The 25104-nt window shown below is 40.4% G+C and overlaps 3 protein-coding genes and 1 non-coding gene across 5 annotated transcripts in view; 1 reads left to right on the top strand and 3 right to left on the bottom strand.

Moving 5' to 3' along the window:
- Positions 1–2107: 2107 nt before the first annotated feature.
- Positions 2108–11845, bottom strand: LOC103388317 (non-canonical poly(A) RNA polymerase PAPD7-like). Its single transcript, XM_008323250.3, has 12 exons — positions 10626–11845; positions 9452–9575; positions 7840–7886; positions 6951–7071; positions 6572–6679; positions 6359–6487; positions 5865–6078; positions 5483–5609; positions 5252–5358; positions 4978–5177; positions 4761–4895; positions 2108–4554 (listed from the first exon to the last, which is right to left on the bottom strand). Exons 1-12 carry the CDS (start codon positions 11318–11320, stop codon positions 4111–4113), a joined length of 2451 nt encoding a protein of 816 aa, XP_008321472.1. The 5' UTR covers positions 11321–11845; the 3' UTR covers positions 2108–4110.
- Positions 11846–12222: 377 nt separating this feature from the next.
- ice1 (KIAA0947-like (H. sapiens)) lies at positions 12223–20756 on the bottom strand. Of its 2 annotated transcripts, XM_008323249.3 has the most exons (20): positions 20363–20608; positions 20199–20257; positions 19792–19903; positions 19602–19678; positions 19480–19517; positions 19301–19383; positions 19143–19219; positions 19016–19053; positions 18839–18921; positions 18712–18748; positions 18471–18527; positions 18217–18315; positions 17756–18120; positions 14982–17291; positions 14645–14813; positions 14359–14519; positions 13963–14153; positions 13743–13843; positions 13547–13645; positions 12223–13125 (listed from the first exon to the last, which is right to left on the bottom strand). In XM_008323249.3, the coding sequence occupies exons 1-20, from the start codon at positions 20450–20452 to the stop codon at positions 12944–12946; spliced, it is 4428 nt and encodes a 1475-aa protein (XP_008321471.1). In that variant the 5' UTR covers positions 20453–20608; the 3' UTR covers positions 12223–12943. The 2 variants fall into 2 exon arrangements, 1 of the variants encoding a protein (XP_008321471.1); XR_003051581.1 differs by lacking the exons at positions 12223–13125; positions 13547–13645; positions 13743–13843; positions 13963–14153 and having other exon boundaries at positions 14645–14850; positions 20363–20756.
- A 400-nt stretch (positions 20757–21156) lies between these two features.
- Positions 21157–21228, top strand: trnae-cuc (transfer RNA glutamic acid (anticodon CUC)). Its single transcript has one exon. It is a non-coding gene; the product is annotated as a tRNA-Glu (tRNA).
- Positions 21229–23613: 2385 nt separating this feature from the next.
- Positions 23614–25104, bottom strand: part of adamts16 (ADAM metallopeptidase with thrombospondin type 1 motif, 16) — a 53888-nt gene continuing 52397 nt past the window's right edge. The window contains exon 24 of the mRNA XM_008323248.3: positions 23614–25011. Coding sequence (XP_008321470.1) covers positions 24896–25011 — 116 coding nt within the window. The 3' untranslated portion in view covers positions 23614–24895. The remainder of the gene's footprint in view (positions 25012–25104) is intronic.

Genomic DNA, 25104 nt, shown 5'->3' on the forward strand with positions numbered 1-25104 from the left:
CTGGATTGGATTATTTTAAATTAGATTGTTAACAGCAGTGGTTTATGATAAGTAGTAGTCAGGCAGTCATTTAACAGGATTAAAAGTCATTTTTGTGTCTTACTAGAACCAACCTTACATTTTCTGTTGGAGGAATTCTCTTTTCTATTGCTAGGATGAGACACTGAGGTCTGAGAGGAATTTTATGCTGCCGGGTTTTGCTGAAAAGATCCTTTGTAATAATTAGTATTTGACTGACGTCTCCTGAGTGCTGACATTCACTGACTCTCATTAGAACAATGTGGTCTGCTAACACTAATAACCTGCACATCCCAGTGAGCCTCACGTGGTGCCTCATGACATCTGCTGCTGTCATACACAAAAGAATCAGACACTGATTTACTCTGAGACAGAAGTCCGAACAACGACGCGCTCGCGCATAGACACTCCCAATTGTAGGAATAATCCAGAAACAAAGTAGAGTGGTGGAACATTAAAAAGATTGTATTCGTAATTACAGTAAAATGCTTCGGGCTGGATTTTTCCTCAGAGTACGAAGAGTGTGTTTGGAAAATGCACGTGCACTCGCGCGCGCACGTGCATTTTCCAATGAAGGATCAATATCTAATCATCTAATCAGGGTAATATCTCCCTCAACAGTGAAGGACCAGGTTTTAGCAGCGCCATGATGTAAAGTCTCTGCCAAGGCCATCACTGCTATTAAATCATCTCTGAAAACAGAGCCAGAGGTGGACGCGACAGCGTGTCAGCGTGTTTTGGGACAGGAGAGGGTGGAAGGGGCCTCGGGGAGGCCACCCTTCAGCCTTGGTTTTAATCGGAATAAAATGACAATGGTTCCATGGTACTAACTCAGCAATGGTTGAACCTTGGAGGACGCGTTTTCTCCGAAGTCCCACCTCTCTGCACGCTGTTGGTGGTGTGAAAGTAACACAGTAAAGAGCTTTAGTCCAGCAGTGCCCTCATTAGGTAGCTTGAGGAACTACAGATGATAATTTATTTTTAAAAATGTATTCTATTCCAAATTAATTATAATTATTGAATATATACAAATTGGCATTTTTTCCGAAATGTCTGACTAGATGAAAGCAGACAATAAACAAACATAAAAGTTACTAAACAACAATTGAATACTGTAAGTCATTTAAAACATAACAAATTTTTACACACATCAAACACTATTCTATAAAATTAACATATAAAGTACAGTTTTTAGTGAAGAAATTTAAAAGATAAGAAAATAAGAACAATTTCTCACATTGGCATCCTTGTGACAAAGGGGAGCTCAGGAAACAAGAAAAAATAATTAAAATTTAATTAATTAAAATTGTCCTTGAGGGACAAGGATGTCTTTGGAATGGTTTGGGGCTGCATTCCAGCCGATTAAACCTTGACTGCTGAGAACTAATGTCAAAACACATAAAACAAATATAATTCCTAGAAAAACCATTTGTCTGAAGCTTTTTAATATAGACGGAAAGTGAATTTCCTGGAAAAAGATAACAGACCTAATGTGTTTTCCCAGAATGGGTAGTGAAAAAAATCACATGGGAAGCTTCTGGTAAGTCGGACAGTAATATTTTGTTAGCTAACAACCAAGATGGTTAAGATGGATGGATGTTCCAGCATTGGATACATCTTCGCAGTTTGAGATTGGAGGCAATTATAGTCTGAGGCATTTTAAGACACCCTGAGGAGCCCAGGTAGGAGGGTCCACCAGGGGCCTTTCAGCTCTGGGCCCTGGACTAATGGTTCTCAAACGTTTATACTCTGTACCACCTAAGAAAACTTTGAGCTCTCTGAGTACCACCATGATGACCAACATTAGAATATAGCAGCATAGGCCTTCACTGTTAGCTTCCACCACAGGAGAGAGGTTTATACATGTTTAAAAAATATGTTTAAATGTTGTATTAATTGTGCATGGTATGTTTCAGATTTATTCAATTGAAAATGTAAATGTGAAAAAATGAATTTTCCCCGCATACCACTAGAGAGCGCTTGCGTACCACTGACTTTTAATGTCTGATGTTTTCAAGAACCCAAAACAGTTAGATTCTTGATCACTTCAATCCTTGCAGACAAACAACAAACTGGCCAGGGGCAGGAGTGGAGTTTTAAAATGTTTATTTAAAAAAATAGAAAAACTTACATAAAAATCAAGGTATACATCTATATACGTCAATCATTTACAAATGACGATCCATTCTTAATGACACAGATATGAGCCGGAGATTTGAATTGTGGCAAAGACGATGTAACGATCTGTTCGGGGTGCTTTAGTCTGGCTGCTGTAAAGCTGTAATAAAACGAGACAATGTTAACATCATCACGTCGAGTTCAAGGTATTACAGTACAGGCCTGTGAAGTTCGTGACCACGACACTTTAAGTTATTGGCTCTCAACTAAAATCATAGAACAGTGAATACATCTGTGACATCGAGCTCTAATTCTCGTATGGACTGTTGTATAAGTTACAGGATTCCAAACCTTGTTTAAGACTTTAAATATGGAGGCTAAGCCTCCTGGAAATGTATGGCCTCTATAAATGACAAGTGCAAAATAAAAAAAAAAGGTGGGGGGAGGGAGGGGACAAACAAAAAAACAAGGTGAAATGCCACCAATGCTAACACAAGTTACTGCAGTTTGCTCTCTGGAGCATACAAAGAGAAGCTTCACTTAGAAAATAAAAAGCCAAGTGACCCTGACGGTGCATACAGAAACTCAGGGCTTCAACTACAGCCAGGGCGGAGGACAAATTTGGTCTTCTACAAAAGGCAGTTAACCTGTCACTTTAACAGAATCTGAGGAGATATAAGGCAGAAAAAACAAGCATCTTGCTGGTAAAGAAGTAGCACCGACTGTTTGTGAAACTAAGAACAGAATACTGCTGAAAGTGTGTTTTCCCCAGCACAGTCTACGGTCTATCGGGGAGGAAATGCACCAAATTAGTCAAAAACTACGGAGAAGGGAGAAGGGTGATGAACCGACAGTGGGAAAACATTTAGACAGGCAGTTGGCCAGAGTTCAAGTCATAATGCGATGGTAACTTAAAATGAAAAATTGTTGGCATCATGGAATTTTTGGCACATTTCGAATGCAGGTGCACAGCTCCCCCTACTGCTGGAAAGCTGTAGAAACAAACGCTCAGACACTCATGCTCACTCGCTCTCCTTCAAGGCCCTTAACTCCATCTATTGCACAGATAAATGTAGTCTAGAATCAAAAAACACGTACAAAATTAAAAATAAAAGTGAAATAAATTAAATAAAAACAAGTCAGTAATACACATCAAAGCAACAAACTTAAAAAAAAAAATAAGGTGGCAATGTTTACAGTACAAAAACATAGTGCCAACGTGAACAAACTTCCCTCAGTGACGAAAACAAGAGAACACATAGTAATGACAGACACACACACACACACACACAAAAAAGAAACACTTAGTACATTCAAAAAAGTCATCACAGTTGAAGCACTTGAGACAAGGTCCGCTTTGTGCCGAAACACTGAAATAAACAACAAGTCAGCTTTGTGCTGCATAGGTTAGAAAGGTGCTTTGCTTTGCTTCCGTCCCACAGTCCAGTTCACAGACGGTGGCCAAAGCTGTGGCAGCTCCCTATCTCAAGGCTGACCCCAAACGGGCAGATGCATTCAGAAGACCCCACGGAATCGCTGGAGAAACCAAATAAGATGCAAAGAAAACAAAACAAACAAACAAAAAAAAAAAAAACAACCAGTTTACTTCTATGGCACAGGGAGATCTGCAGATGTTCAAGTTGCAAGGATCTGGAGAATCAGTCGTTCCTCGTTTGACTCCAAGTCTGTGCTGGTGTACGTAAAAACTCAGAGGAAGTCTGACTGCAAACCAGGCCTGTGTGAGAACCTGTTCTGCAATTTGACCTTCCCCCTTCAATGACAGGAGCCCTGCTGTATCCTCAGCCAAGTTGTGTATTTCCAAGTATTGGGAGACATCTTGCTTCACCCTTGGGAATTCAAGTATGATGTAATAAATTAGAGTCGCCCATAGAAGGAACAGCATCGTCCGTGGCTCGTCATCTCCATAGTTCTTGATGAGTCGGGGTCTTCAGCTCCTGAACCCCCGCCCGATGTTCATCTGCTTTGGTTGAGAGCCGTGGGGTCGTCCCTCTTCCGGCGACGCCAGGTGTTCCTGTTGTACTGCTGCTGGTTCCTGAAGCCCACCGTGGGACTGGTTCCCTGGGGGACAAACCGTTGCTGACTGAAGTTTCCTTGGGAGGGGTTTTGGTTCTGGAGGACGCTCCCTTGGTTGTGCTTGAAGCTTAACTTATGAGGCTCGATGGATCCTTGAGAGTTGGATCTCATGACGTAAGTGTGGCTCTGCTGCCCTCCAGGCAGTGTAGGGTGGAGTCGGTGGATGGGGCTGGGGAGAGGGTTGGTGGAGTTGCCGTGCTGGGAGATCGGTGCTGCTTGTGATGTGTGACGGTGAACGACGCTGATGGATGGTGGATTCTCGTGGTAGAACTGGCATTCAGAGAGGGAGGGGATGGTCAGATTCTCTGGGAGGGACATCTGGACCTGGGAAATCACAACAAAAAAACACAAATGAACAAATGAATGTTTTTGAATTGATGCAGGACAGGAAATATGAATTTAATACATTTAAATATAAATATAACAACGTAATGTAATTAAAAACTGAAATATAAAAATAAAAAAAATATAATACCACTGACACCAGCGCAGACCTAAGTTTGATTAAACCAAATTTCAAGCAAACACACTTGTGACATTGCGTGGATAAAACCGGCGTGCGTGGCCCTCAGGTCAGTCGCCATCTGGATCATTGGATGGACCGAGGCCAGGGTCAGGGGATGGAGTTGGATGGTCGCATTACTGTTTGGAGGTGAGTCAGATTCCTGCAAAACCAAACAAACATTTTTTTTCTCTCAATGCCAGAAATCTTCAGAAACATAGTAAAGGGCAGAGAATCAGTCTCACTATGTCGCTTCCGGAAGACGATGAGAGGGAGCATGCCGATGATGAAGATGAGTGGTGTTGGGGACTAGGGAGGAAGACTGGAGGTGGTGAGGGAGAGTCAGCACTGAGGGGGGAGGAGCTGTCCCTCTGGTCCTCCACTGAGACCAGCATTAGCCTGGCCAGGTCCTGCTCACAGGTCTCTATATCTGAGAGAGAAGAGACTGCCAGTGTTTGACAGATTAGTTTTAGTTATATATTTCACAAAACCTCTGAAGAAAAATGATCTAGAACTCACCTTGATTCTCTTGGTGCTTGGCATACTGCTTAGCTCCCCACTTCTTGATTGTCCAGTCCCTGTAGGCCAGCACCTCTGGGCTGACCTTGATGATACGTCCTAATGTGCTGCAACATAGGCGTGGTTGTAGGAAAAACTTGATTAATCCCGCGAGTGAAATTTACTTGTTACAAGAGCAACATCATAAAGAAACTACAAAAAAAAAAGAGTTGATTTATTAAGAGAGCCAACCTGTCATAGTCTTTGTTGGGGTAAGCACGTGCAAGAGAAGACACTCCATGACTCAGCACCATGTAGGCAAAGTCAAACACCTGCTTGACCTGAAGGACGCCGTAGGAACTCCTGCCAACGTCATTTCCTGTAAAGACCAGAGGAAGTCTGTTGAAAAATGTTCACTGACCATGCATCACCATGCTGCTCCACAAGGGGGCAAGATTGGTAATCTTAAGAAATCGTACAACAGATTTTGCCTAGAGACAAAACAGATTAAAGGGAAAAAGAAAGAAAGCTGCAGGCTGTGTTCATATGCAGAGGACAAATGTCCCCATAAACAAAACTGTGTTTGCACATTTGTTAATCCCTCTTCAGTACATAAAACACAGCTCAGACTAACCCGGCTGTATCGGATCTTCGATGCAGAGCATTGACGTCCTGTTACCGCTGCCCATGGCTTTGAGCATCTCCTCCTTGGACATGTAGGCTCCTCCATTCTTGACCCGAATGCCAGTCTTCATGTAGTTGAAATCGTGACCATAGAGTTCAAAGAACTCGATCAGCAGGATGCCCAGGTTGATGTTTGAACGCCGCGTGTCGATCCGTGGATGTAACTTAGAGAGGCAAATTAATTGCTTTAATTTTATTGTCAAAACTTCACCTGACCTATAACCTTGCAGCCCTGCAGGTCAGGTCATTGTTGGTGACTGCAACATTAGAAAACCTGGCTTGAAACTTTAGTAAAACTCTATAATGTTTGGACAATTAATCATCAGGTTAACCATTAACTTGTAAAATTAACTTGAACTGAAAACTCTAGACCACATATGAACAGAAATGTTTTCTGTTCAATACAGCTCTAAATGGACAGAAGAGTACATAAATGTAATGTACCTGCAGGAAGCTTATTGCCATCAGTATAAGGCTGTAAGAGCTGATGCCTCCTGTAAAAACTTCATTCAAATCCCTCTGCAGCAGGAACTGCTTCAGGACGAAGATCAGCGGTGGGAGAACAGTGTATTTCTGAGAACCGGGAGAACCATGTCAGGACTGAACCAAACAGATGGCTAATGTTTAAAAAGAAAACTTTTTTTTTTTTATCTTTACCTTCAGGTAGCTTTTGATGAACTGGGCTGCTTTCACAGCAGTTTCCACATTGAAGCTGATGTCTACTTTCACCTCCGTTTCATGGTCAGTGAGCTTGATGATTGGCACCTGAGGTCATAGGTTAAACCCATTTTTATATTCAGTCTATTCACAGAAACTTTTTCCACTGGAACCTTAAAACTGATAACTAGGGCTGTCAAAAATCAAGAAATCATAGTGCAATAATTATCTGTTAAACTATGAGAATATTTAAACTATTTAATGCATGGACAGTTCAATGCTCACTGTAATAATGATCAATCTTGAAGGCTAGCCTGTGATTAATCAGAATACAGATTTTTGACAACTGTTTGACTATTAGCCAAAAATGTTAACTCACTGTAGCTTTGTCAAGGACCTTGATGGGATACGTTCCGGCTACATTGCGTTTTTTTAGGGCTTGTTCCAATTCCTGCAGTGGCGGGTGGTCCCACTTTCCAAAAACCACCAGGTCAATGTCACTGAGAACAAAAGCACACAGTAGTACATACATTTTGTGCGCACAACTAAGTTCCCATTGAAACCTGGCACGAACATCTGTCCTTCGAGGTGATGAATACGAACAGCAAAGTAAAGCTTTAACCAAAGTGAAGAGTTCTACAGGACTGAGAACAAGAAAAGGACTTTCAGATGTGCTCCAGTTAACACGTTCAGCTCTATCTCAATCTTTGTTGATAGACTTTGCAAAGGTTAATAATCCATTTTACAAATGCACTAAAAGAGTCCTTCAATTTTAAGGCCTATTACCTTACACTGCAGGGGGCATTTGTCATTATGGCTGTGCTAATTTCCAACCAAGCACATTTTCCTGAGGAAGCATTTGAGCCAAACAACTGACGTCAATTGACATTGAAGGGAACCAAAAGTCCAAATGTTGAACATGAATAAAGTCCATTTTGTCAAGGTAGATTAGCAGAACCTCGTCAACCTGGTGCTCTTCTTTCTGTTCTTTACAAATCACAGAGTATGTTTGAATATAAATACAGCAGGGCCAAAAATAGCCCTTTACTGACGTTCAGCTTCCCTGCTTCATTCAGCAAATGCTGCTTTGATTGATATGGCATTTACTAATGAACAGCGTCAGCACCACACTGCATGTTAGTGAAACCCAGGCCAATATGAAAACATATTTTCCCAAAATTTAGCCCGTTGGGAACAGGTTTTATAAGTCCAAGTTGCAATTAAATGAAAAATTACACAAGAAAAAAAACTCCCAAATCAAACTTTACCTTGTTGGAAGATAAAGTCCCGTGCTGAAGCTGCCAAATATCTCCACCTGCAAAAAAAAAAAAAAAAAATTAACACAAGGCTGTTGAGTGACAAAGCATTTTGAGTGAATCATTATCACATGAGCAAATTATGTGCGAGCATGTTCAACCTTTAGTCATGTAGGGGGATTGGACATCCTCGTGATGTCCACATTCCAAAAAAATTAATAGTCTGTGTGTTGCAATGACACATTGTTAAAACATTTTAACTAACAAAAGATCATAAAATTGTTTCTTTTACAACAAAAACAGGACAAACATTTTGAGCTCTAATACCAAGTCTGAATACACCAACTGTTTGAGGAAATCAAGTTCTGACCTTATTGACTCATGATAAACTTCTGCTTCTGCAAAGTTCATATTCTGGTCCAAAAAACCCAAGGCAGACACTACAACATTTGATTTATAGTGTTTAAATAAAAATGAGACATAAGAGGGAAAAAAAAAAATGCTGAGGTCAGCAATCCCCAGGACCAAAGGTGAGAATTAATGCCACAACATCTGAATAAATGCACTTTTACTTTTTCCAAGAAAAGTGATTAGGTATTGATGACATGCCTGTGTGTAATTTCCTGTTAAATAACTCAATTCCTGGTCCTGGAACCAAACTAGCTATAAAACCGTAACATTTGTGCAACTACTGCTTAGATTAGAGATTCCAAAACAATCTTCAGAGGGAAAATAAAATTTCACTCACAGAGGAGCCTTGTGAGACCTCAGGGTCCAGAAATAGCTCAACATGTTTATAATTGGTGACCATCACAACTGATGTTAGTCATTAGGTAGACCAACATTCCTTACGCAGCATAAGATATAATTCATATAATGTCACCGTCTTAAAAGGTTCGACATAAATAGTGACTATATCTGGCCAAATTTGGTTGTGTACGGTAAACTGTTGATTTTCTCCGAGTGAGACAAACAATATGCTTGATGCAGTAAAAACCTCAAAGTGTGGAGGCCGTGGAAGATCATAACACTGATTTATAGAGTCCATAACAACTTTTGCAAATTACTTCCACAGGCAGTAAACAACAGTCACTGCACACCATTAAAACAATGCTTTGAAGAGCAGGGCTACTGGGCCCGTTTGAAAATGTTGACCTCAACCTCAAAACACAGAAGCACAATGTAAAGAGTGTCATGGAAAACGTGTTCTCTCCAGCCATCAATTGTCTGTTAAGTGCGTGTATTGTTTGGAATTGAGGAGGAGAAAACAGGAAGATAACATGTGGCTCCAGAAGCAATGCTTGCAATAGAATTAGACTGTCATGCCAACAAAGTCCCTTAAAAAAAAAAAAAAAAAAAAAATCTTCCTGCAACAAAAAAATTAAATCCTTTACTCAACAGGATGAGGTTTAACCTCCAATAACAAGAAACCTTGTTACTGTTTACCTATAAACAGAAAAGAGCTATAGCACATACATACAAGTGATGGTGACATGGTAAAGAGGTTTAGTCCCATCAAAAGAACACTACAGCAAAAGGGAGGTAATTATGTGAACAGCTCTTGTACACAAGGATCACAACATTGGTACATTTCCACCCTTTTGTAGAGGCAAATTACACTTACCCTTGCTGTGGGCCACAAGTCCTTAATGACGCTTTCTATCCTGTTTACGACATCCCTCCTCATGGCCTCCTCTTCTGGCCGTGGTGACATGAAGTTGAAAAAGTCGACAATTTCTTCATGCAGACTGTGGAAATATTTAGAATGAGTGATAAACGTATATCAGAGAAAATGGAGTGGCATAAAGAACCCATGCTGTTGCATGTTGAAATACCCAAATTTGTAACTTAACCATGCATTTCTCAACCCTAAACCTATATTTGGACAACATGTTATGGTACAATTGCTTATCGAGACTCAGCTGAGCTAATCCTCACATAAAGACTATATATAAAATGATTTTAGAATCAGCTCTTATTATACAGGCCTAAAAATAAAGCTTTAATAACAAAGTCAGTTGAATTTTTTTTTCATGAACTTTTGGGATCAATCGTACACTCTTCTTCTACAGAATATAATGCAGGTGATACACAGGTGGGTCATCTAATGAAAACCTGGTACGGTTAATGAATACTGCTGACGCTGTGATGTCAGTTGATGTGAAATCAATCCGTCATCATAATGTTCTTAAAGTACTTTTCAACAGTACAGCAGACGTTTACCCTGCAACTGCAGTTTTCTGCCATTTTTTCAGTTTCTAATTTACAAAACAGACATTTTTCAGTAAAGACAGTGAACATACAATTAAGACTAGGTTAATGTCTTGACATTGCTCACTAATGTTACAAAGCAATGCACCATTTGCGTTATTTTACATAGATTTTATTTACTACTAAAACCAGCAGAGCACATCCAGTTTCCCGAAGCTCTGTCCAGTTCCTGTAAAAAGTCAAGTGTGATTTAAAACCAAAAGGTTGTTTAACAATCAAATATATAATTCCTGTGATCCTTTAAATACGTCTGGGTGGATTAGCTAGTTTTAGATAATGAATATCAGAATCAGAATACCATCCCACTATACCTCAAAGTACAAAAAGTTTGCTTCAACCTACACCAACTGTTAAAGTAGAACTCATAAAAAGTGAATCCATAAAAACCCATTTATAGCCGACCAAAAATAGCCTAATATTTTACTGACATGGGTCAAAGTCGGTTTGTAACAAGTCCTTCCTGTAGGCCCCAGACCACACTTTTAGATACCTGTGCAAAACCACTTAAACCCGCTTCATCGTCTTACCCATTAATGCCTGGGCTGTAGCGCCTGGTTTTCCACAGGCTACTAGAAGAGTCGCCGTAGTGGCCATTGAAGGAGAGGAGCGGGTTGATGCCGTGGAAAGTGTTGGCTCGGTTTAAATGCCTCCTGCGGCCGGAGGAGTGGGGCTGAAGGTGGTGGTGCTTGTTCCCATGCTGACTCTTCATGCCGGTGGGGGTGTGGCCGCTGGACTGTTGCATGCTGCGACAGTGTTGCTGAACGCCGTGAAAAGGTGGAGGGGGGTACTGCCGCCTCAAATTGTTCCCGTTCAACTCGTGCTCGCTGTAGTGTAAAAAACGGCTGGCCTCCTCTGCGACGTTCAAATTGTCGATCTGCAGAGAGGAGCCGGAGGGCGACGAGCTCTCGGCCTCCGAGTCCAGGGAGGAGGAGGACGGCGACAGCGAGCCCTTTCTCCGGACACTTCCCCTGTCTCCGCCGCCGCCTCGCTTCGCTAATTTCTCAAATACGACCGCCGGAGGCGGCGGCGTTACATTCTTGTAATACTCGCCGTGTGAGTCCGCGGAATTTGAATTATGCACAGCGAAGTTGCGTTGGAGGTGAAGGTGGTTGTCGATGTGGGAGTTTGCTCCAAATCCCTGAGACGTTTCCCAAATGTGCATCCACAGGGAATTGGCAGGTCCCTTCTGCTCTGGCTGAATCCAAGCGGTCCTGGGATCCATTGGACTCGAGTTCAGAGAGAGCCTCTTCACGGGAGAATTGGCAAGCGATTTGGCAATTTAAAAACCCCGCAACCGAGATAACAAATAAATCCTACCCCGTCGATTTACTCGTTATCCTCGAAGCACTTCATGTCCGGAGACTGGTTAGAATTTTACGGCAGCTTGTCCAACTCCACTCCCCATGTAAGTCAGCAAATATGGCGCACCCAACAGCACGGATAAGCATCTGCGCATGTCAGAGGGATTTAAATCTGCTACGAACACACCCCTCAACCCGGAGCGACGTCAAGCGAGTATCAAACTGCTCGTAGTTCAGAATAACCGGAAGTTATTTTTACATTTGCGACTAATTCAACAACGAACTAAACTCAAACAAGGCAGCAAAAACATTTATGCCAAATGCAAACAAATTATTTAAAATAACAAATAGCAGTAGCATTTCAAATTCATCTTTTTGTCATAGTGGTTTAAAATGCCGATGTTTTAAAATTCAAATTCAGACGAGCTTTTATTTTGAATGCACGTCCAAAGTGTTTTTGAATCAATTAACAGGTAGAAGATTGGTAATTTGACAGAAGACCGGGTCACGATTAGTTTTATAGGAGTTTTTTATAAAATACAAACGAATGTGTTTGACAAATTACTATAATCCGTACTATGTCAACTGAGCAGTTAATGCACGGATTTGATTTTACAGACATTATCTACACTACAAGTCTTTAAAGGGACAGTATTCTGGGTTTGTCGAATCATTTAAATTGCATTCTTTATAATTTGACGTGCGTATTAGTGGACTTAATTCACAGTGACCTTTATAATTTGACGTGCGTATTAGTGGGCTTAATTCACAGTGACGCTGCTTTTAGTTTTTATTTTTGGATAATGCATAGATCCGATAGGTGGTAGTAATGTATCTTAAATCTGCTAATAGCGTATTTAAGTCAGTTTACAGGAACAATGTAGAAGATATGCGTTCATGTTTCATATGTATTGTTTGTTCAAAATAAGGTCTGTTTTATTGTCATGGTGTACCCTCCAGTCCTGCTAGTGATTACTAGATCTGTCATCAGGTGCACTACGCTCATGAATTAAGTCATTCCAACCTAATGGCAACCCCTGCAGGGGAGAAGGGGCTCCTACACACAGTCTGTTTTCTAACAGAACACTCCAATTTCTGCAGATAAAGGTTTGTGTTGCAAAGATTGATGCTCAGAGTGCACCAGAACTGTTTGTTTGGTCCAATACAAAGTCTTTTTAATATTGAAAAATAATTAATATCTTCTGAATCTCTACACTGTACAAAATTATTTCAAACTTTAAACACCTAATTTACAACAAAACAGAAGACATTTACAACAGCACACACATGATCTCAAATAGAAATTTTACATATTTTTACAGCCTTGTAATGGAACATGTTTGTAACAAAAATAAAACACCTGCTCAAATTAAGCTCTTGCATAAATTGGTGAATATAACGACATCAAATGTCAAACTTTGAAGCATGAAGAAAGTTACAGCTTAGTTAATGATTGATGTGAAGTAATAAAAATCTTAAAATACATGATTGGTACTTTATTTTTCAGTCCACATTAACATAACGTTCTAGAGTCCGTGTCAATATCAGCTCTTGACTTGTCTGCATACTGACGCTAACTGGTTAATGCAGCTGGTGACTGCAGGAGGAACTCTCTGAGACGTGTCTTCTCTCCACCCCGCCAACGCTTCCATGGCCTGTTTGGGGTTGCAGGGAGACAGTTCATAGATACAGTAGATAGCTGCTAACTGGACCTCCCAGGGTACACCTGATGAGAGAGGACAAGAGGATTAATGCAGTCAGATGATTTTTTTCCTTACTTGGCCAATTCTGAAAATTGTGTCTTTGGGTGAATTGGCACAGTTTCAAAAGAAAAATAAAAGATTGTTTGTTGCTTCCTCTTAGAAAATATTTAATGGGGTGGAATGACAGAAAATAACTGAGAACCACTGCTGTAGAGTAAAAGCTAAAGATAACATCCAGTATTTGTGTATATACGCTGGTGAAAGTATATCCACAAATATAAACATCAATGCATCTGAAAACAAAGATGGGAACATTATTTTACACAGCAGGAAAAAGGCAGTATAGAATTTGGTTGAATGTAAGACAGGTTTTTAAAAACATAAAGATGTCAGGACACCAAAAATGAATGGTCTGCATCGTCCAACACTTCCCATAATCCTTACCTTCAGACAGTCCGTGTCTGCCAAAAGCATTGATGACAGAGGCGACGGTGACCACCGAGGACACACATTTTTCTTTCATTCCCATTTGACCCAGGCATCCTGTTAAAGTCAACAACACAATAGTTCTCTTGATTTGAGGTTCTTTTTAAGATACAAATCACATTGTCTCCATCACCGAAGTTAATAATATACTCACCTATAAGTCGGAGCACAGTCGCCACAGTTACATCAGAAACTGGCGTCTGTCGATCTCGTGGCTGCGTCATCCACGAGTTCATCAATGGCCACAGCTCTTTCCTGAACAAGGTAAAAAATAAAAAAATAAAAATAAAATAATTACAATTGAAAAACACAATTCTACCTCTATATTCTATGACTGACAATTTCAAACACTGAACATCAGAGAATTCACTGACCCCAGGACATGTTCATATGTCCACTTCCACTTCTTATGCATACAGAGGAGGTGCAGTGTGAAGACGTGCTCCCAAGCGTGAGGTCCCAGGTCATAGCCGTATCGATTGTGTTCTGTAAGAACCAGACCTGAACCTGTACGAAGTTCAGACAGTAGTCTGGAGATCAGGTGATCAATGTCACATGGCGGCATCTGCAGAGATACAGATGTAAGACACAAACCATATGAGCAAATGACTGGAAGATGAGGCTGAGTTAATACTAGGGATGCTTCCATCCGATACTCATGATTGGTATCAATCTGACTTTGGTCATAATTTCAGGAGAACAACTATAGCATGTCCATACAATACGGCCTCAGCAATGGCAGCTGATGTAGACTCTAAATGCTGAAATACCTTTTCCCAGCCAAGAAAGGCTGTCAGGCAGGTGAGGAGCTCGTCGTTGGCTTTCAGTTTAGTGACGATGTGAATGGCCTGGCACAAAGGACTGCTCTGTGAGAAAACACTGGGCCATGTTGTTGCCATAAATAGAATCAACTTGGCAGCATCGGGAAAATCTGCAGCAGGAAGGATGGTATAAAAAAATACATATTACTCTTACAGTACACTACGCTGTGATAATGAATGGGTGGGTATTTTAAAGATGTGTACATTATAAGAGAATGGATGATAAATGACTCACCTTCTGTCAGAATGCAGTAGGCAAAGACGCGGGCCTGCTCCCATAAGCTTCTCTGCCTGCAGAGGGCAGTGTAGACTCTGCAGAGAGCCTGTGTGTAATCACTGCTGAGGCTGTTTTTTTCTGCCTTCAGTTTGTTAAGTATGGCAGACATCATGTCGTCTGCTGCAAGCTGACAAATCACAAATATATTTGACATGACTGACTGGCTGATGATTAAATCAATTAAAGCCAGTGTTGTTTTAATGATGTTAGAGCCACAATGAAAAAGGTGTTAAGAACTGAACTAAAAGTTATTTGTATTATTTGTTATTATTATTATAAGAAGCTGGTTACTCACCCTGGAGCCATGACCAACATCGGAGACAACGTCCTTCTCCTCCTCCCTCATCACCGGCTTCTTAGGCAGGTTTTTCACCCACACATGACTCTGGACCACAGGCAACAAATCAAAGCACTTGTGCTGTATTTTCTCCAGAGCCTCGGTGACAGGATTCTTCTCCTCTTGTTCTCCACTCCCCATGGAACTGGAGGGATGTTCTGGTGGTGTAAAGACTGTTTTGGATGAGGCCGTTTCCTGTGCGTTGCTGGACGAGCAGGAAGCCATCTGTGTTTCACTGTTGGTGTCGGAGCAGTCGTCGAGTCGTCTGCATTTGTTGTTTTGCGGCTGCAGCAGACTGGCCGCTGGCCTTTTTTCGCCTTTGCCCTCGGTTTTGGTGAAGGCTGTTGAGGTGGAGTTGATGGACTTGAAACCGGACACTTGACTGTCAGCAGTGGTAGGCAACGTCCCACTGTCCGACGTGCAAATGCTCAAGTTAACGTTCCCTCTGAGAATGCTCAGAGTCCTAGCTCGGGCGGACATCTCTGGGTACATGGTGTCCAGGATCCTCATGGAGTTCTCCTGAGAAGGACTGGAGGACGAGGAGGGGGAGGCATTCTTGGCTGTTACTGGCAGGCGACCTGGGACGGGCACGGCGTGTTTGGGCGTGGCCGAGCCGAACTGAAGAGGTGAGGATAGGACTCCGTTTGACCGCAACGGGCTGTTTAAAGAGTTCAGTGGATGTTTGGAGGATGTCACGTGGGCACTGACGGGAGTGTGAGGAGAAGCCGCTCTGTCCAGGGGGGAGGGAAATGAGAGTTTCCCGATAGCTTGACACGGACTGATGGACTTCCCATGTTTTGGAGGTGTGCTCAGGGGGGTCAGGAGAGGAGGGAGTGGGGGTCCCATTTTAGAGCGAAGATCACCTAAGCACTGCACTGGCTGAGGTGAGAGCGTAGGTGAGGCTGCTGCCGTCTCCGTCAGCTGCGGACCTCCACTCTCTCCAGTACTTGGCTCCAAACATTGACGTAGTCCATTTGTGATAACTGTGTGCTGTGTCAACGAGGAAGAACTAGTTTGAAGACTAGATCTGTTCTCTTGGGGGTCATCGTCAACACCGTTCTGCTCTGAATGAGCTACAGACCGCAGCAGTTTCTTATGTGTTCTAATGCTGGTATTTCCAACAGTCAGTTGTGATTTCCCTTCATCAACGCAAGCTTCTAAACTCTGTACCTTTACTGAGGGGAACAGACACACAGGACTGAACCGTCTGCACGCAGTGTGTGTATTCTCTGCCAAGGATTTATAGTCAAGACTGTAAGTCTCCTCGGAAATAGTCAGTGCAGACTTGTGTTCAAGCTTTAGGTTGTGGTCTGAAGTAGTCCTGAATGCAGCTTGTTCGGATTCCTGGCCCCCATCATCATTTACATTCAACTGTAAAATTGTTGGAGGGCTCTGTGGTCCAGTGGTGTTGTGTGATTCTAAGGAAGGTGATGACCTCTGACCTTTTATAGATCTTTGTACCTCGTGACTATTTTCTACCTCAGATCCTTTGCTTTCATTAATCTTTTTAACAGTTTTATTGGAGGTACTTCTGCCTGACATACAAATGTCGCCCTCTTGTGGCTCACCACTCTGCTTGCCTGGAGAAATTCCATTCTGTTGTGGCATTGGGACAAATTCATCCACAAAAGTGTCCTGTTGAGTTTTTTCAACATCAGAATTGTTGACTGTGCTCGGAACTTTAGTGTTTGCCACAGGGTCGGGAAAAGTTGGAGGAGAGTTTGGAAGCACGTCACCAGCTTGTACTGAGACTCCGCCGTCTCCTGCTTCAGGAGAAACGGATTTGTCACTGGTGAAACCAACGCGTCCGTCAACATCCATTTTCGTGGGAGTCTCTGACTGATTTTCTGATCTTCGTAAGGGACTTTCAGTTTTACTGCTGGAGAGACTGGTGACAGGATTTTCTTCACCAGTTACTGAAACAACCAAATGTGAATTATCTGATGGAGGAGATGATGATGATGGTGATGCTGCTCCCTGCTCTGTGAACATGTCTTTTGGAGCATCTTTCCCTTCCGTCCTCTGTTTTGTTTCAACAGTTTTTGTCCACTCATTTTGTCCCAATTCTTTGGGGTCATTTTCTGAAGAAGGGTGAGTCACATCGAGTGTTGTCACTGTCGTCTTCTCCACCGGTGATGAAAGGTTATGACAAGTACTTGAAGACAGTGTTTTGGTCAATGGCACTTGCTGATCGGTCAAGTCGTTCAAAGGTTGTGGGTGAATTTCAGTTTTTTCATCTTCAGTCTCCATAGGTTCTGTCTCTGTGTCCTGGAAACAAGAAGAAGACAAACATGTTCAACAACTAACAACTTATTTAATGTTTTAATAAAATGTGATACACTGTGCTAAGAAGTATCTAATACTTTACCGTTAACTACCGAGGGATTTCTTTGTTAGTGTTTTTACTGTGGATTAGCATGTAACACTGTAAAGCCTGAAAAAAGATATTACCTAAACGTACCACTAGATGGTGACATAACCAAAGCAACCCCACTATGTTATTACAACGGAAGCATCGCAACTTAAACTTGTCTGGCTGCGTAGGAGGGATGTCGAAATGACTGGGGTATTTTTGAAATCGGGTTTTTAAAAATGAAGCAAAAGTTTATCTTTTATATCCCAAGTCTCCATGATAAAAGAAACCCCAGATATACTGGATTTTCTTTTAATTAAATATAAAAACTGTAAGATTCTATCAATTTTGGTGTTTGCATTTGTGCAAACACCCTTACCTCGTATGGCAGTGGTGACATGCAAGGAGGCAACGGTCTGAACATTTTCATTATCTCCTCCACAGACACTTTAGACATTTCAGGATCAGTAGATGAATCCGTGGCTCTATGATCCGTGGACAATGACTTGGTATTTTTGGGAGAAGCTACGTTGGCTTTCTTCTTCCTGGTATCGAGGGCCTGAAGAGAAACTTGGAGCTTGACTGCTTTTTGTGAAGGTGGAGACATTTTCATCTGTGGATAATCAGTCTTTTTTTTAACTTCATAGATATGAGATTCCATGTTGTCTTCTCTCAAATGGGCGCACACTCCGTTTCTGGCAAGGGAGGGTAAAAGTAGGCTGGAGTTGGAGCTAGAGTTGGGGTCTGAAATTAGAGTTTTGGGTGAGATATTGTTAATAATAATGAAACACAGACACAATTGACTTTAATTAATTTACAATCAGAGCAAAGTTCACTCACTTAATGACGTGTCAACATTTGAAAGGTGCTGGTTTTTGGAGTGCTGCCCATAGATGTCTACACATGTCCACAGTTCCTCAAGGAGGGTTCTGACTTTTTCTTAAAAAAAAAAAAGCAAGAAAACAAAACAAAACAAAAAAAAGCAAAAGTATTTAAGTATTGCAAACATTACATTGATTAGGAATGACTTCTGCCATTATTGCTTGTACTGCAGATTACTCCTCAAACTATACGTTATACTAGTGATATCATACCATGGTCAACCTTGGGCTCCTCTGGTGCTTTTGCTTGGGTTGATATGCTCCTGTATTCTTTTGAAAAACAAAAAGAATTCATAATTTATATTCAGAAGACAATTTTAAAAATAACAAGACAAAAAAATTTACTAATGCAACCAACCAAACCAAATGAGGATGATTTATATTATTAACTTCAAGTGAGGATGGTTGTCAGTATGATTTAAAGATATTAAAAATATTAAAAATGTTTTTTTACCTTTATTTCTTTCTCTTTCTAGTTTCAGCAATCTCACCTGAAAATATAACAACTCAATTTAATTCAACATTATTATTAACATTAAAAAAAGAAAATAATTTAATTTCTGTGTATTTAAATCCTGCACCTGGAGATCGTGCATGTTTCTCTCACAGAAACCCTTTTCTGAGACCAATTGGGATATTTGATGGTTCTTTTTGCAAACCGAGTCTGAAATAATAACAGACGCATGAATAAAAACATTTTTAGTCAATGACCAAAGATAAATCCATCATTGTGTCGTACAGTATGTTTCTGAACTGACCTTCCAACAAACTGACTTGGTTTTTGAGGATTTCCTTCCTGTTGGTAAAAGAAAATACATACACATGGTTACAAATAGCTGATGTGACACAGAGTGCAGTGGTGTGGAATACAAGCCGGTGTCTTACGTTTGAATAATCTTGGCCTTTTCATCGATCAGTTGTTCAACTCGAAGTGCTTCTGCTCGAGATTTAGTCAGTGTCACCTGATGAGGAAAACAGACATCATTTATTTCTACAGTCTATTACATCAAAGTCACATAAAGGGATATGTTGTTGACACTGACCTGTGTTTCCAACAACTCATTTTCTACTGCTGCCTTGTCCCTTTTCAGCTGCATGTTGTCCAGTGACTGTTTTTCAGTTATTTCTAAGATAGAGACAGATGGGGTTTACTTTTTTTTAAGGTAAACATTTTATAATGTTTGCATTTTTACATCACAGTAAATTCATTTTACCAAAGTACCTTTCATATCTTTTAGTTGCTTTTCCAGGTTTTCATTGCTGTGGGATACAAAGCAAAAAAGTTACAACTACATCACTAATAAAATGTGTATCAAGTGTTATCTGTACAAGTATTTGTCTTACTCTGCTGTTGCCCTGCTGTTTTCCTGCTTCAGTTTCTTTATTTCCTCTGACATTTGCTCACAGGCCCTAACAGCATTCTACAGATAATAGATTCAGATGTTTAACATTTAAGTTCAACAAAAGTAACAGTTCAACACATTTTCATGCAGAATGATGAATTGATCAGAATTACTTCAGGGAAAACACACACCTTCTTTTCCTCAAGTTCAGCCTTGACTGAGTCATAATCACAAGTCTTTTTCTCCAGAGTAACCAGTTTAACCTGCAGTTCCTCCACTTGCTGCTGTAGTCTGACTGTGTCACTGCAAAAAAATTAAAATTAAAGCGTGAATGTGTGTAAAAGAAATTCCCACAAGAACAATAGCACACAGAAAAAATGACAACATTGTGACTATAATCATTATTGATCAAGATGTTATGTCCAGGGCTAAAGGACAGACCTCAACCTTTTTGTTTTACTTTAACATAACAAGAGTGCAATAAGCTGCAACTCCGACTTAACAGCTATTTTTTAAAAAAAGTCAATTTGTTTCCGACTGACTGAAAACAACTTTCTATCTCCGTAAATAATAAAATAAATAAATAATATATACTCACTGGGATCCCGCTATTTCCTGTTTCAGTGCAAGAAATGAAGACACATATTCGGTCACGGTCTGTAATGTGAGTAAGGACAAAACAAAATTCCATAGTTATGGAAATCAATTCTCAATATTCGGCACAACCAGTATTATCAGTCTGTCACAGCAACATGATCTGACCTGATGCAAAACGGAACAGTTTTGACAGTTCCCAACGGTGGCGTCGGCAGCTATTGCCACCGTTTTGGACTGGTTGTCCCCGGGCATCATGGTAAAAGTAATCCTCTTCCACTATAAGGTTCCTTTTCACACACAAAATCTATCTGTCATTTTACTGTCAAACAAGTACACAGACGGAATCAAAACAACATTTTCGCGTCTCCCACGTTTGTCAAAGACCCATGTCAGGACCCCAGAAGAGGAGATTCGTGATGTGCCTGTTATTAATAATGTTATAAACACGGCATTATCTTATATTATTGGAATACAACTAATGGAATATCTTTTAATACTGAAATTTAAAACATGCATGGTGCGGTCATTTTTTTAAACGCCTCACACGAAGGTTTCTTGTCGTTGGTATTTATATCGGGCATTTACTAACGAAGCCAAGACCCAGCTTTCGACAATGAGCACTGTCGTCCTCTAGTGACGGTGACGACTAAGTACACAGATGGAACTGACCTATCAATTTTAATTATTTATCTTTATTGTTTTGCTATTCAAGCACCCCTTGTTATCATGGTTAATTCTTTTATGTTATTTTCTTAGTTGTATTATTTTCCATTTTCTCGATATTGTTTGATTTTCCCTAATAAACGAATACATTAAAAAAATAAGTTACTTGTTGGCTACCCGTTAGTAGAATCAAACACCTCAGTACCGACATATGCTAACATCAATTTACTCCTTCTGTGAACCTAATTGAAAACCATTAAGTACATAAACTTAAGCTGTATCGTACACGCTATCCTTCCCTGGTGGTCTAGTGGTTAGGATTCGGCGCTCTCACCGCCGCGGCCCGGGTTCGATTCCCGGTCAGGGAACACGATTTTTGTTATCTTTGTTATCTTTCTCCCTCACCTATTTTTAGAAGTCAAATAGAGGTATTAGGTAACCACCAAGGGGCAAACTGGTTTGCACAGAAAGTACTTGGTTTGAATAAAAGTCAATAGATGAAACCGTGACTTCTAATTTAATAATAAAATCCCTTGACAATCATTTAAAGCGGTTATGGTTTAATTTACGCACTGAAAAGAAAAGTACCCAGCACTTTTCTCAAGTGTTTACAGATGTAAACAAGCTTCCTGTTGTTCATGAAACTCTTGACATACATACATTTATTTTAAACTATATTTAGATAGTGTAAAACACAGCAGATAAAAATGAATATGAGTGTTATTGACCAGAACCTTCAGAATTATCAATGACAATTCTAGTCTGAACAGTCAGAATGGTACACAAACAGTACACAGTGTCCTTGAATTAAAAAGAAATATGGACATCTGTTCTGAAGTAGAAGCAGATACATCAAATGCTGGGACAAATTGGGAGGTTTTTTTCCTTGATGGAAAGGTAATAATCCTGTAACTTCAGGTGAACTCTGAGATTGTAGCCCCAGGGCTGACAAGTCACCTCCCCCCAAACAGATGCAGTCAGAGATAGCATAGTTTCTTTAAAGTGGTAAGAGTGCTGTTGTATATGCTTTTCTTTATCTGTCTCTATCTGAATGATAATCCCTCTGTTAGCTGACATGGGCTAAGTAACACTTAACACTGTTGCAGAATTTGTCTTGATCACTCCTCTTATCTGCAGGAAGCCCCGTCGCTGATCTTTATCACTGTATCAACAATAACTCATTCATACTCCTATTCCCATTTTCTTCTAATGGAAGGTCTTGTGAGCAGCTGTGCACAACAGACACAAGACTCTCCCCTCTCCTGCTCTTTTCTCATGATTGAGTTTCAACATTATTGGGTGCAAAGTGGCCGAGGACGGTACATTCCAGAAGTGACAAAACTTAATATAATCTGATGCTCACTCTCTCGATCTCTCTTTTTTTCTGTGTGTTTTGTCAGCAAACTCTGACAACTGGACAATGAACCTCTGCTCTGTGAACACTGTGTAGACATATTGTACTGTATGTGTACTGTATGTGTACTGTATGCGCAGCCTACAGATACCCAGTCGGATGCAGTGCCTGCAGCTGACCGGCTATGAATCATACTCAGAGAAGCAGTTGACAAGGAGGAAAACCCCTTTTTTGACTCCATACCCACCTCTCCCTCTGGCTCACACACTGTATTTCTCTCTGCATTTTTCTTTGACAGCACCAAATACCAGATACCCAGCTTTACCCCCTCTCTTTTCCTCCCCCCTCTCTTATTCTCCTCTCGTCCTCTCAGTGTTAGGGCTGAGGGTCTCTGTTTGGGAAATGATGACAATAGTGATTTTGTTTGGGGCATCAGTGTCTCCATGACTTGTTGAGAAATGAGTCAAGCCCAAACACAATATATCACAGGTGTTGAAATGTCTAATACCACGCTGTGCTGCCAGGCTGCTAGCTTGGATGCTGGATCTTACTGACAACACGGTCTAAAGCCAAAAGAGACATTCTTATAATTATATAATTTACAGTAAATGATGGCAGTAGTTCAGTGTACTTTGAAGTACTGTGGTCCTGCTACTGTACACATTTATAATGAAGAAAAAAAGCTGTTTGACATTGTTAAACCTGTTGAATCACATACTGTACTTTGTGTAACTGTCCCAAAGAAAACATACCCTGTTGTTAGCAGAATTAGCTTAGCTCATTTTTGTATTTATGAACCAAAAAAACCTGAAATGTTAGAACGCCTTGTTTTACTGCAAAACACGTTTTTAAGTTTATTTGAGGCAAGAATGTACTGTATGTGTAAATATATCAATGTACATGTATTGTTTTGGTGCATTTTCCTGCTGTAGTGCATCATGACATTCTTTGTACACACAAATTCCATTTATTTAGTAAAATATAAATTTGTTTTCCTATAACGTAAAAAACACTGAAATTATTACTAATAAATGGGACAAAACAACTGCAAGAAGGGAATAGTTAAGGTAGCACTTGGAGCTACGTCTCCTCCTGTCACTAGTTCTCTGCAAACAGCTAAGTATGTCCAACTCTGCTACCATAGATCACGATAATGGTCTCTATAGTCTATTAAAATGTTATTTGTTGATGTTGTGGGATTATTTAATGAAAAACGACAGTGATTAACAACAGCTTCTACATCTGGTCGTAGCCTACAAAACCGTTGGGGTGCAGCTAAGTGCTGCTAGTGCTAATTTAGCATTAATGCTATGATGTCCGCTGCATGGAATTTAAACAGCTCTTTAGAAAGTCTGGTTTTAGTTAGATGTGTAATTTTTCTAAATCTCAAACTTTCATCTACAGCTGACACAAATGTCTTTATTGTTTGATTTACATTGAAAAAGTCACTTTGAAATTCCTTTATCCATCACTCGTCAGTGCTTTTTACCAATAGGTGATAAAAATGCATTACTTTAGTGCCATATTAATGCATGCAATACATGACGCAGAACACTGTGAATCACAAAATAGGCCAGGCGTCTAAAACTGTGGACTGTACCTTATGACATTGACATATTTTCACTTGGCAGCTGCTGTAAAATGATCACATGAGTTGAGCCATTGTTTGAACTGAGTATTTGACAACACATACATGTTTTGTACAAAAACAGACAAATATTTGAGTAAAAAAAAAGGTGCAGTTTGTCAGCATTAAATCCTATGAAACAATACAAAATATAAGGGTAATGGGCCTCAGGTAGAGTAATAAAAGGACATATTTATACTGCTCATTAATACAGTTTTCCAGCAATGCTGTATTGTAAAGCCAATAAATAAAACATACATTAATGTACATGGGTCACACAATTCAGTTCCCTCTGAAACTGTCCTGAAAGTTCACATTAAATTGGTGACGAAATACAACATTGTAGCACCACTGAGTACAAAAACCAGTCTACACAGCTAAAACCAACTGCAGACTACTTCTCTCGTTTCTTCTCGGCTAATCAACCAACCTGCATGGATTAATCACAGCCAGTCCTTTTGTTTTAATCAATCTTTAAAATAAAAGCAAAGGTTTTTTTTTGTACGTGTTTCTTTGAAATATCCCTTTGTTACGATCAGAATCCACAGCTCCAAAGTAGCAGTGAACACCAAGACCTATCACGCTTCGTTGCACATCAGTCCTTAAAACCTCATCAGACATATTTCTCTGTTGGTTTGCCATCGTTGGGCTTTTGTTGCTGGTAAGATGTTCACTGCCTTGGATGTTATAACAACAAATCTCAGGGTTTTCAGTTTCTTTTAAGTTCTATTCAAAAGTCCTATTCATTTTAATCAAGATGACCATTTTGCAAGTTTCTCCTCACAATTCCTCCTTTCATTGTACCACGCTGATCACACTCATGTGTTGTGCTGACAGCATCGAGTTCTTGCATCCAGATGTCCGGCATCCCAGGGAGAAGAAAGGGCACTGCAACTGCACTTCCACTGAAATGTCCTCTGTGTTTCAGTGCTCGCCACACGCTTAAGACAATACAGTCTTTTCAAAGCGTGGACGTTGAATATAGTTGTTTTTTGTTTTGTTTTTTTTCAAACTACTGCTCCATCAGTGACGCAGAAACAGTTGGTTTGTATGACTATAGATTTGAGTTTGAACAGGAATGGCAGCACTGCTTGCCATAGAACTTGTGGTTGCAGACTCCATGCTGGGGCACCAAGTAACACCAGCTGAAGTAATCTCTACATGCAGTATCTGTGAAGAGGAGAGAAGGAAAATTGTGCAATTGGGTGTGTTTATTTCAGATACAAAGAGAAGTGCAAAAAATTAAAAAAAAAAAACAAAACA

This window comes from Cynoglossus semilaevis, chromosome 13 (genome assembly GCF_000523025.1).
Source record: "Cynoglossus semilaevis isolate Cse_v1.0 chromosome 13, Cse_v1.0, whole genome shotgun sequence".
Classification (NCBI taxonomy): domain Eukaryota; kingdom Metazoa; phylum Chordata; class Actinopteri; order Pleuronectiformes; family Cynoglossidae; genus Cynoglossus; species Cynoglossus semilaevis.